The 11,533-nt window shown below is 40.5% G+C and overlaps 1 protein-coding gene across 1 annotated transcript in view; it reads right to left on the reverse strand.

The window, feature by feature from the left end:
• LOC128604284 (transient receptor potential cation channel subfamily M member 4) overlaps nt 1-10,411 on the reverse strand; it is a 14,015-nt gene extending 3,604 nt beyond the window's left edge. The window contains exons 1-2 of the mRNA XM_053619303.1: nt 10,027-10,411; nt 267-328 (exon numbers count right to left, since the gene is read on the reverse strand). Coding sequence (XP_053475278.1) covers nt 267-328; nt 10,027-10,092 — 128 coding nt within the window. The 5' untranslated portion in view covers nt 10,093-10,411. The remainder of the gene's footprint in view (nt 1-266; nt 329-10,026) is intronic.
• Nucleotides 10,412-11,533: the final 1,122 nt, after the last annotated feature.

The following is an 11,533-nucleotide window of genomic DNA, read 5'->3' on the forward strand; positions in this document are numbered from 1 at the left end:
TTCAAGACACAGAGTAAACACACCCTTATACACACACACACACGCACACACATTCTTCTCGTTTTTTCACACTCCTCCTGCAGCCGTATTGAAGCTAAAGTTCAGCGTGTGGTAGAGATTTGGGAGAGATTCGGTCATGAAACGGGTTTGTCAGCGTGGTGTATATTCTCCATAAGATCTGCAGGTGAGGTCATGTTTCAGGTGCATTCCGTCCTGTCTCAGCTGTAACGGCGGAGAGGCGCAGGGCAAGCAGCAGCATGTCGTACCTGAGAGGATCCTCCACGAACGTCGTGCACACTCTCTTCTTTATGACCTTTGGGATCCAACCCTGAAACAGAAGAGTTCGAGACATTACGAGTCAAACGAAGGACAGCAGCGCATCTGCAAATCAAGGGTTTATGAATAATTAACGCGCTCGGTCCGATACGTTATCGTTTCTATAGTAACAGCTCGTTCACGGGGGCGTGTCCGGCGCACGCTCTGCTGATAAACGGATTTAGAAACGTGTGCAAGAGTTTTGAGACATCTTGAGGACGGAGCTTGGGGTTTTCTGTCTTATTAACTTGAAGAGAGGGAATAAAGAGAGAGAGAATAAAGAGAGGGAATAAAGAGAGGGAATAAAGAGAGGGAATAAAGAGAGGGAATAAAGAGAGAGGGAATAAAGAGAGGGAATAAAGAGAGAATAAAGAGAGGGAATAAAGAGAGAGGGAATAAAGAGAGAATAAAGAGAGGGAATAAAGAGAGAGGGAATAAAGAGAGAATAAAGAGAGGGAATAAAGAGAGAGGGAATAAAGAGAGAGAATAAAGAGAGAATAAAGAGAGAGAGAATAAAGAGAGAGAATAAAGAGAGAGAATAAAGAGAGGGAATAAAGAGAGAATAAAGAGAGAATAAAGAGAGGGAATAAAGAGAGGGAATAAAGAGAGAATAAAGAGAGGGAATAAAGAGAGAGGGAATAAAGAGAGAGAATAAAGAGAGAGAATAAAGAGAGGGAATAAAGAGAGAGAATAAAGAGAGGGAATAAAGAGAGAATAAAGAGAGGGAATAAAGAGAGAGAGAATAAAGAGAGGGAATAAAGAGAGAATAGAGAGAGAGAATAAAGAGAGGGAATAAAGGAGAGAGAATAAAGAGAGAATAAAGAGAGGGGGAATAAAGAGAGAGAATAAAGAGAGGGAATAAAGAGAGAGAATAAAGAGAGGGAATAAAGAGAGAATAAAGAGAGAATAAAGAGAGAATAAAGAGAGGGAATAAAGAGAGAGAGAATAAAGAGAGAATAAAGAGAGGGGGAATAAAGAGAGAATAGAGAGAGAGAATAAAGAGAGGGAATAAAGGAGAGAGAATAAAGAGAGAATAAAGAGAGGGGGAATAAAGAGAGAGAATAAAGAGAGGGAATAAAGAGAGAGAATAAAGAGAGGGAATAAAGAGAGGGAATAAAGAGAGGGAATAAAGAGAGAATAAAGAGAGAGAATAAAGAGAGAATAAAGAGAGGGAATAAAGAGAGAATAGAGAGAGAGAATAAAGAGAGAATAAAGAGAGGGAATAAAGAGAGAATAGAGAGAGAGAATAAAGAGAGGGAATAAAGAGAGAGAATAAAGAGAGGGAATAAAGAGAGAGAATAAAGAGAGGGAATAAAGAGAGGGAATAAAGAGAGGGAATAAAGAGAGAATAAAGAGAGAGAATAAAGAGAGAATAAAGAGAGGGAATAAAGAGAGAGGGAATAAAGAGAGAATAGAGAGAGAGAATAAAGAGAGGGAATAAAGAGAGAGAATAAAGAGAGGGAATAAAGAGAGGGAATAAAGAGAGAGAGAATAAAGATAGAATAAAGAGAGAGAATAAAGAGAGGGAATAAAGAGAGAGAATAAAGAGAGGGAATAAAGAGAGAGAGAATAAAGAGAGGGAATAAAGAGAGAGAGAATAAAGAGAGAATAAAGAGAGAGAATAAAGAGAGAGAATAAAGAGAGAGAATAAAGAGAGAGAATAAAGAGAGGGAATAAAGAGAGAGAATAAAGAGAGAGAATAAAGAGAGAGAATAAAGAGAGAGGGAATAAAGAGAGAGAATAAAGAGAGAGAATAAAGAGAGAGAATAAAGAGAGAGGGAATAAAGAGAGAGAATAAAGAGAGAGAATAAAGAGAGAGGGAATAAAGAGAGAGGGAATAAAGAGAGAGAATAAAGAGAGGGAATAAAGAGGGAATAAAGAGAGAGGGAATAAAGAGAGGGAATAAAGAGAGAGAATAAAGAGAGAATAAAGAGAGAGAATAAAGAGAGAATAAAGAGAGAGGGAATAAAGAGAGAGGGAATAAAGAGAGAGGGAATAAAGAGAGGGAATAAAGAGAGAGAATAAAGAGAGAATAAAGAGAGAGAATAAAGAGAGAATAAAGAGAGAGAATAAAGAGAGAGGGAATAAAGAGAGGGAATAAAGAGAGAGGGAATAAAGAGAGGGAATAAAGAGAGAGGGAATAAAGAGAGGGAATAAAGAGAGAGAGAATAAAGAGAGGGAATAAAGAGAGAGGGAATAAAGAGAGGGAATAAAGAGAGAGGGAATAAAGAGAGGGAATAAAGAGAGAATAAAGAGAGAATAAAGAGAGAGAATAAAGAGAGAATAAAGAGAGAGAATAAAGAGAGAATAAAGAGAGAGAATAAAGAGAGAGAGAATAAAGAGAGAGAATAAAGAGAGAGGGAATAAAGAGAGGATGGGGAGGGAACGAGTGTTTGTAGCTGCTATAACATATGTGACAACAGGAACTGACTCGTTTGATGATCATTAAATGTAACAATAAAGGGATAAAAAGTATGGTGTGTATTACTTGATAAAATACATGTAATAGTAGGTAAACTGCTGTGGTGTGAGAGGAATAAAAGGCTTCGGCGTGATGTTAGAGGAAAATAATCAGCTTCAGGGTGAGAACAGTAACTGCATCATCACACAACTCTGCTTTATTCACCGTCCTTCACAGAAACGGGGAAAGAGAAATAAGAAACAGATCATGCTTGAGGAGACGCAGTGAGAACGGGAGGAAAACTCTCACACCATGCTTGTTTTTATCTCTGCGTGTGTGACACGCCACACGGAAGGGTTATTATGGTGTTTACACACACTACAGACGGATGATGGACCGGATTCAGGAGCATGCTGCGCGCGACGGCAGATGAATCGATTCCCTCTCCAGCGCTCTCGGGCTGTTCCTCTTCGCTGGTAACGGTGCGTGTCGTACGGATGTTCACGCTACACAACTCTCCACTGACAAAATCAAACAAGCTTGAAAATATCAGAGCTTAAGCCATTGTTCTGCCCATGGAACACTAATCCCTGCATGTTATGTTGCCTAGCAACCAAAGCTTATGGTCAACAGACTATACTCTGTGGCAGAAGTATTGTTAGTGAATATTATTCATAATAAATGAAATGGTTTTATTATATTGCTTTTGTCACTGTTTTATAAACGCAGTAACGCACTCGAGGGTGTACGAGGGGTTTACTCTGCTTCTGGTGTTGCAAAACAACACCCTATCACTACAACACCTACACCCTCGAGAGGAGTAGTGCTTTAATAAGAACAGGGAAACTCTTTTTCCACATATTCCAGCTTGTTAGGAAGCTGGAGTCGGAGCGCAGGTGAACCCGGAGCAGGGAGGGAGGGTTAAGGGCCGTGCTCAGGGACCCGACACTGGCAGCTTGGCTGTGCTGGGTGCGAAAGCCCCTGACCTTCTGATCAGTAACCCAGAGCCTTAACCCTTCAGCCAGCAGATTTACTGCAGAGTGAATGTTCACCCTCCGGAGATCCAGCACCAAAAATGTCCAGAATGTTTCTTCATTTCCTGTTCCAGCCTTAACCCCTACACCGGTACACCCCGAGCCAACGCAAAAAACAGTTAATGTTTAAGCCGTGTGCTGATCGAGGATCAGTTATTATACAAGATAAACTTCATGCTGAGCTCATAAAATCAAACCAGAATGGGAAATACACGAAGTGGCCAGTGGTATGTGCGCTCCTGACCATCACACCCATGTGTGGTTCCTCCCCAAACACACAATTATATAGAGCGTCTCTGTACGCTGTAGCTTTACAATTTCTCCAAGAACTAAGAGGAACCCAAACACTGTTCCAGCATGACGATGCTCCTGTGCACAAAGCGAGCTCCAGGAAGACGTGTGGTGTGAAGGTTGGAAGATCTCGAGCGTCCTGCACAGAACCCTGACCTCAACCCCACTGACTCATCACCTTTGGGATGAACTGGAACTGGAGTCTCCTTACATCAACGTCAGCACCTGACCTCAACCTCACTAATGCTCCTGTAGCTGAACGAACACAAATCCCCACAGCCACACCCCAAAATCCCCACAGCCACACCCCAAAATCCCCACAGCCACGCCCCAAAATCCCCACAGCCACACCCCAAAATCCCCACAGCCAGGCCCCAAAATCCCCACAGCCACGCCCCAAAATCCCCACAGTGTGTGTATATACTGCATGTGTTTATGTATTTAAGTATATACAGTAAGTACACAAGATCAGTGTAGAGGAATGTAAGCGTGTGTGAACACGGCCCCTGATCACCTCGACACGCCAGGGTCTTCGCTTTGAAGGAGGAAATGATGCGTGCGTGTAGCGTGTTCACTCCCATCTCACAGACTCCACTCACCTCGAGTCGTAAACACACGCACTCAAGAACTCTTTAAAAACCAACCGTTTACACCCGCGACGTTCTTTAATGTCACTCAAACCAGCACTGCAACAGTGCTCCTGATCGCCAAAGGATCCAAGCAGAACTTTTTAGGAGGCAAAGAGCCTGTAATCATTCCAGGAAGAACTTTTTCCCCCATAAGAGTCTACACAGTTCTCGACACCTGTTCACTCATTCCATGATTAAGGATTATTAGCTTCCTAAAAGGTTCTTACTTGGAATTTTACCGGATAAGAAAACACTGTTGCTGGGTTCTACACAATACCTTCACAGAGGAACCACCACAGAACCTTTCAGAGTTCTATCTTCTATAAAAGTACCCACGTGTATTGGATTTATATCTTTAATTAAGCGAGTATTTGTGAGATATATATGTAAATAAGCTAAATGTTTACAGGGATTAAACGAGGGTGTGATTTCATGCTTTGTACACGAGGAACCTCGTCGCTCCGGGGCAAAACTAAAGTCAAACATCTGACGTCTCTGCTGAAGTGGAAAATGTGTGCAAGCCTGATTTTCCCCAAACAAACGTAAACGTTATTAATGCATCACTTTTAAGCGCACAAATGACAAAATAATGATCTGACAGAACGTGCATTTTATATTAAGCGCGTCTTTATCACCACTCTAAGCTCATAAGCATTACTCCACACACTCAGGATGTCATTATTACCAGAGGGGCGTGGCCTAGTGTGGTCTCTTTGAGGTTCCTTAATCAATTCACACACCGTTAGCCTCATACAATAGGTGATAGACAATATGTCTGGCTGGTGGGAAACGTCTGAGCTGAGTGAGGGCGATGACAGTGGATTATTTTAACAGAGAATTTGTGAGCGTCCTTTCACGCAGATCAGCTCCTGACCTGTGACAGTGTCACCCGTCACCTACCTGCCCTTATCTTCCCCACAAAAAGAACGCAAATCTGATTTATAAAACACATTTAAAACAACCAAGGTTGATGAAAGTCATGCACATAGAATAGAATATTTATATCGAGAGTGTGTACATATCTATAAATATCTACAGAGAATATAAAAAGACATTTAATAAGGAAAGGCAGCAGAAACACACCACTCTAACGGGAGAGACAGACAAACACAGATTACAAGAACATCGAAATCGGCGAATCCTTACAGCCTATTTTAGCTTTGTTAGGTAAATCAGATGATTTATTTATGTGCGCTGGGTCGTGTAATTAACTACAGCTCATCCTGGTGCAGCTTAGCGTCGTTTAAACCTTAAACATGATTAGTTGTTGGTGTTTTTATAAAAAAAGTATCACACAGAGGAGACACAACGTCTCTGTACACTAACTCCCCCATCACATTTATTCCGGGTTATTTATATAGCACTTTTAACAACACTGTCAACAGCAGCTTCACAGACACTACAGTTCTACACCGATGAAAGAAATATTTAAAAAGGTCATAAAATATTCCGATGTAATATTCCGATTATACCGCATAAAATATTTCATATAATATTTGATATTTCTTTCAGCTATTTGCCAACAAACAACCCTTATGTACATAATTAATATTCATTTAAACAATGAGCGAAACACTTTCCCCTTCAGAAAAGTGCATCTATCTCTCTCTCTATCTATCTATCTACCTATCTATCTATCTACCTATCTCTCTATCTATCTATCTATCTATCTACCTATCTCTCTATCTATCTATCTATCTACCTATCTCTCTCTCTATCTATCTATCTATCTACCTATCTCTCTATCTATCTATCTATCTATCTATCTCTCTATCTACCTATCTCTCTATCTATCTCTCTATCTATCTATCTCTCTATCTATCTATCTATCTATCTATCTATCTACCTATCTCTCTATCTACCTATCTCTCTATCTATCTCTCTATCTATCTATGGGAAACCTGTATGCGGTATTTTTTTAAACATTTATTATATTTTCTTTTCTTTTGGTCTGCATGTAGCCACAGTTTCCTCTTAAAATCGGAGATGTGTGTGGAAATTTGTAATTTCTCACGTTTCATTAACGCACATGTGAGAAGTGAATACGAGTCTCAAACACACGGTCTCAGACACACACACACACACTCTCAGACACACGGTCTCAGACACACACACACACACTCTCAGACACACAGTCTCAGAAATGAAAAGGTACCAAACTGTACTTGTGTACTGTACTCGCTGGTGTGGTATCGTCATGGAGACGTGTTCGGTACCTGTAGTGTGTATCTTTTACCTGCCAGGGGCATGTGGTGGTGATACTGATCCCACACCCAAACAAAATTGCTAAGCTTTAAAATGATCATTTTTGTATATATTTTTGGAAGCACTTCACTCGGAAAAAATACATCACTAAAAACATGACCTACACAACGCAGCGGGTTTTATTTATTCAGTTCAACTTTTCCATTTACATACCAAATACTATATAATAAACATCATAAAGTATCAATATAACAAAAGCAATACTAATAAAAAAACATATGTGTGTGTGTATATATATAAAAATAAACATCTTTTCCATTTGTTACAGGACCGGAATGAATTCGTCGTTTTGTTTTGTTTTGCTCAGATATCCAAAGCACTGTTTTTGGCCGGTTTAACTCGTCCTGAAATCATTCAGAAAGGTATAAACACACATCTTAAAAAGGTACAACAGATATCCCCTTAATGGTACGACCCAAGCAACAAGAAAAAGTACCGTTCAGTACCTTTATTTCTGAGAGTGTGTAGATGGAGTATAACTAATGTTTCCTGTAGGTAGAATACTGATCTGATTCTTCTGCTTAATATTTCTCTCATCTGTCTCTCCACAGTAACATCCCAAATCTACAGGATGTCTACACTGAGTGTGTAACGGAAAACACATATACAGTATATTTTATATATATATATATATATATATATAAGCACAAGTATATCTCATTATCTCATATCATTGCTATGCTGATGACACGCAGCTCTATGTGTCCTTCCAGCCTGACGATCCATCCGTCTCTGCACGTATCTCTGCTTGCCCGTCGGACATCTCGGTCTGGATGAGGGATCACCACCTTAAGCTCAATCTGGCAAAATCTGAGCTTCTCGTGATCCCAGCCTGTCCCTCGATCAACCACAACCTCACTGTACAGCTCGGCTCAACCACACTCGAACCAACCAGGACGGCCAGGAACCTTGGGGTGATTCTCGATGACGGCTTGACCTTTACAGACCACATCTCAACAACTGCACGGTCCTGTAGGTTCATCCTGTACAACATCAAGAAAATCAGACCCTACCTCACCAAACAGGCTACACAGATACTAGTCCAGGCTCTTATCTTATCTCAAACTGATCTACTGCAACTCACTACTCTCGGGCCTCCGGGCAGCTCCATCAAACCCCTTCAGATGATTCAGAATGCAGCAGCACGCCTCGTCTTCAACCAGCCCAAGAGAACCCATGTCACACCCCTCTTCATCTCCTCCACTGGCTTCCTGTAGCCGCCCGCATCAAATTCAAGGCCTTGATGCTCACCTACAAGACCTTGTCTGGAACAGCGCCCCCTACCTCAACTCTCTCCTGAAGGCTTACGGTCCCTCTCGCAATCTGCGATCGATTAGCGACCGACGTTTAGTAGTACCTACTCAGCGTGGCTCAAAGTCCCTCTCTAGAACATTCACACTAACTGTTCCTCAGTGGTGGAATGAACTTCCAACCTCAGTCCGGACCACAGAATCTCTCACCATCTTCAAAAAACAGCTAAAGACCCACCTCTTCCGTCAACACCTAACCAACCCATAAAACCAACCCCTTATAAAAAAAAATTTTTAAAAACATATTCTGGCACTTACACCTCTACTCTGTGCACGTTTCTAGAACTCAAGTAAAAGACTGTGTACAGTAGCACTACTTGATATATCGCTTTGCTTGTATTTCCTCATTTGTAAGTTGCTTTGGATAAAAGCTTCTGCTAAATGAATAAATGTAAATGTATATAGTGTACCTATAGAGTACAGTATAGTGTGGTATATAATGTAGTATAGTGTACCTTTACAGTACAGTATAGTGTAGTATATAGAGTAAAGTGTACCTATAGAGTACAGTATAGTGTAGTATATAATGTAGTATAGTGTATAGTGTAGTATATAATGTAGTATAGTGTATAGTGTAGTATATAATGTAGTATAGTGTATAGTGTAGAGTATATAATGTAGTATAGTGTATAGTGTATAATGTAGCATAGTGTATAGTGTAGAGTGTATAATGTAGTATAGTGTATAGTGTAGTATATAATGTAGTATAGTGTATAGTGTAGAGTGTATAATGTAGTATAGTGTATAGTGTATAATGTAGTATAGTGTATAGTGTAGCGTGTATAATGTAGTATAGTGTATAGTGTAGTATATAATGTAGTATAGCGTATAGTGTAGTATATAATGTAGTATAGTGTATAGTGTAGTATATAATGTAGTATAGTGTATAGTGTAGAGTGTATAATGTAGTATAGTGTATAGTGTAGCTTGTATAATGTAGTATAGTGTATAGTGTAGAGTGTATAATGTAGTATAGTGTATAGTGTAGTATATAATGTAGTATAGTGTATAGTGTAGAGTGTATAATGTAGTATAGTGTATAGTGTAGTATATAATGTAGTATAGTGTATAGTGTAGAGTGTATAATGTAGTATAGTGTATAGTGTAGAGTGTAGAGTGTATTATGTAGTATAGTGTATAGTGTAGTATATAATGTAGTATAGTGTATAGTGTAGTATATAATGTAGTATAGTGTATAGTGTAGAGTGTATAATGTAGTATAGTGTATAGTGTAGTATATAATGTAGTATAGTGTATAGTGTAGTATATAATGTAGTATAGTGTATAGTGTAGAGTGTATAATGTAGTATAGTGTATAGTGTAGAGTGTATAATGTAGTATAGTGTATAGTGTAGAGTGTAGAGTGTATTATGTAGTATAGTGTATAGTGTAGTATATAATGTAGTATAGTGTATAGTGTAGTATATAATGTAGTATAGTGTAGAGTGTATCATGTATAATGTAGTATAGTGTATAGTGTAGTATAGTGTAGAGTGTATAATGTATAATGTAGTATAGTGTATAGTGTAGTATATAATGTAGTATAGTGTAGAGTGTATAATGTATAATGTAGTATAGTGTATAGTGTAGTATATAATGTAGTATAGTGTAGAGTGTATAATGTATAATGTAGTACAGTGTATAGTGTAGAGTATATAATGTAGTATAGTGTATAGTGTATAGTGTAGAGTATAGGACAGATTCTGATTGCACGCGCACTCCCTTTGTCAGAAAAAAAGAAAAACCAAATCAGCGGCTAGCTGTAGTAAATCCAGACCAACCTGATCTCTCTCTGCTGTTCTGGACTCGTCCCTGAACACCTCGTTCTCCTTGCCCGCCGGATTCATGTCTCCTTCCTCGTGCTCGCTTCTCCTCCGGTTCCTGCGCGCGCTTTAATAAAAAGTCGCGGTGCTCTGAGGAGATGATCTTCGAGAAGCCATAGATAAGTTCTCTCTCCGTTTCTAAATCTTTCTCCCTCCACCCTTACGTTAGAAGCTACATGCACGAGCGCATAACCCCACCCGCGCCGCTGCCGCTCGCGCTCGCGCGCACTTTTCCAACGCAATTCCGTCACAAAAACCTCCGCCATTTCCCGGCGGGACAGGTGAGCTCGGCCACGCCCACTACAGAAGAGTCTAGCAAACCGTGCAGAAGTTGCTGGAAATGTGATGGAAGTTTACCGGAATTTCTGTTTCAGACCTAAAGGTTTCATTCAGCCTTGTCTGATCTCAGTACAGTGAGTGTGATCAGACTTCTCACGTTACTGTCACATCTGCTGTTTTTATTATAATACAAAAAACCGCCAATGGTCTCAGAATACCTGTCTGCCTGTTGAAGCAGGACGCACCACGACTGCACCACGACTGCACCACGACTGCACCACGACTGCACCACGACTGCACCACGACTGCACCACGACTGCACCACGACTGCACCAGACACCGAGACTATCAGACTGCAGACTCGATTCGGACAAATAAATAGGAACAAAAATGGCTACTGTTTTGTTCACGCTCTCGAGTTAATTTGAATTAAAATGCTTTTTACATAATATAATTGTTTTTTAATTAATGTTGAGTGGGGAACTTGTAAATAATTTAGAAAAAGGGCAGGGGCTCGAGTCCCCAGAGCCCCCAGAGCCCCCAGAGCCCCCTCTTCTGCACGGCCCTGTTCGGGGGATCAGGCCCCGTAACTCACCCTGCTTTTAACATACTTGGTGTGTATATACACATCATCTAAAAACATTTCACAGTTCTAAAACCAAAAGGAATAAAACACTCAGGGACATGCTGTTACAGGAAAGTAATCAACGCCAGGGTGTTGTGATGAAGACAAAAAAAACAGACCACGTCCACCTATAGAAAGAAACTGTCTTTGTCCTTGTTCCTGTCTTTGCCAAGACACTAAAAGATGTTGCCCTGAACCGGATCCCAAACACCACCCCCAGGAGAAACAGATCCAGGCAACACATGCCTGAGTGATGGAGAACCATCTGAGACCTACAGAAAGACCCCAGTCAAAACAACAGCGCCCCCTACCATCTAGAAATCCTCTTCCATCCAAGTCTGCTATCACAACTTCACATCAACCCCAGAGCACAGCCTCTCCTGCCTACACCTTGCACCCAGCACATGCAGCAGAACCCTGGCAGCTTCAGCTATGTCCAGACGGTGAGCTGGATCCCCACACCAGCACCTGCACAAGCCCCAATAGCTGAGCTGAGAGACATCCATCAGATGATCAACCTGATCTGCTCACACCTAATGTCCTAGGACAAAACCTGCTACC

Source organism: Ictalurus furcatus, chromosome 2 (genome assembly GCF_023375685.1).
Source record: "Ictalurus furcatus strain D&B chromosome 2, Billie_1.0, whole genome shotgun sequence".
Lineage (NCBI taxonomy): Eukaryota > Metazoa > Chordata > Actinopteri > Siluriformes > Ictaluridae > Ictalurus > Ictalurus furcatus.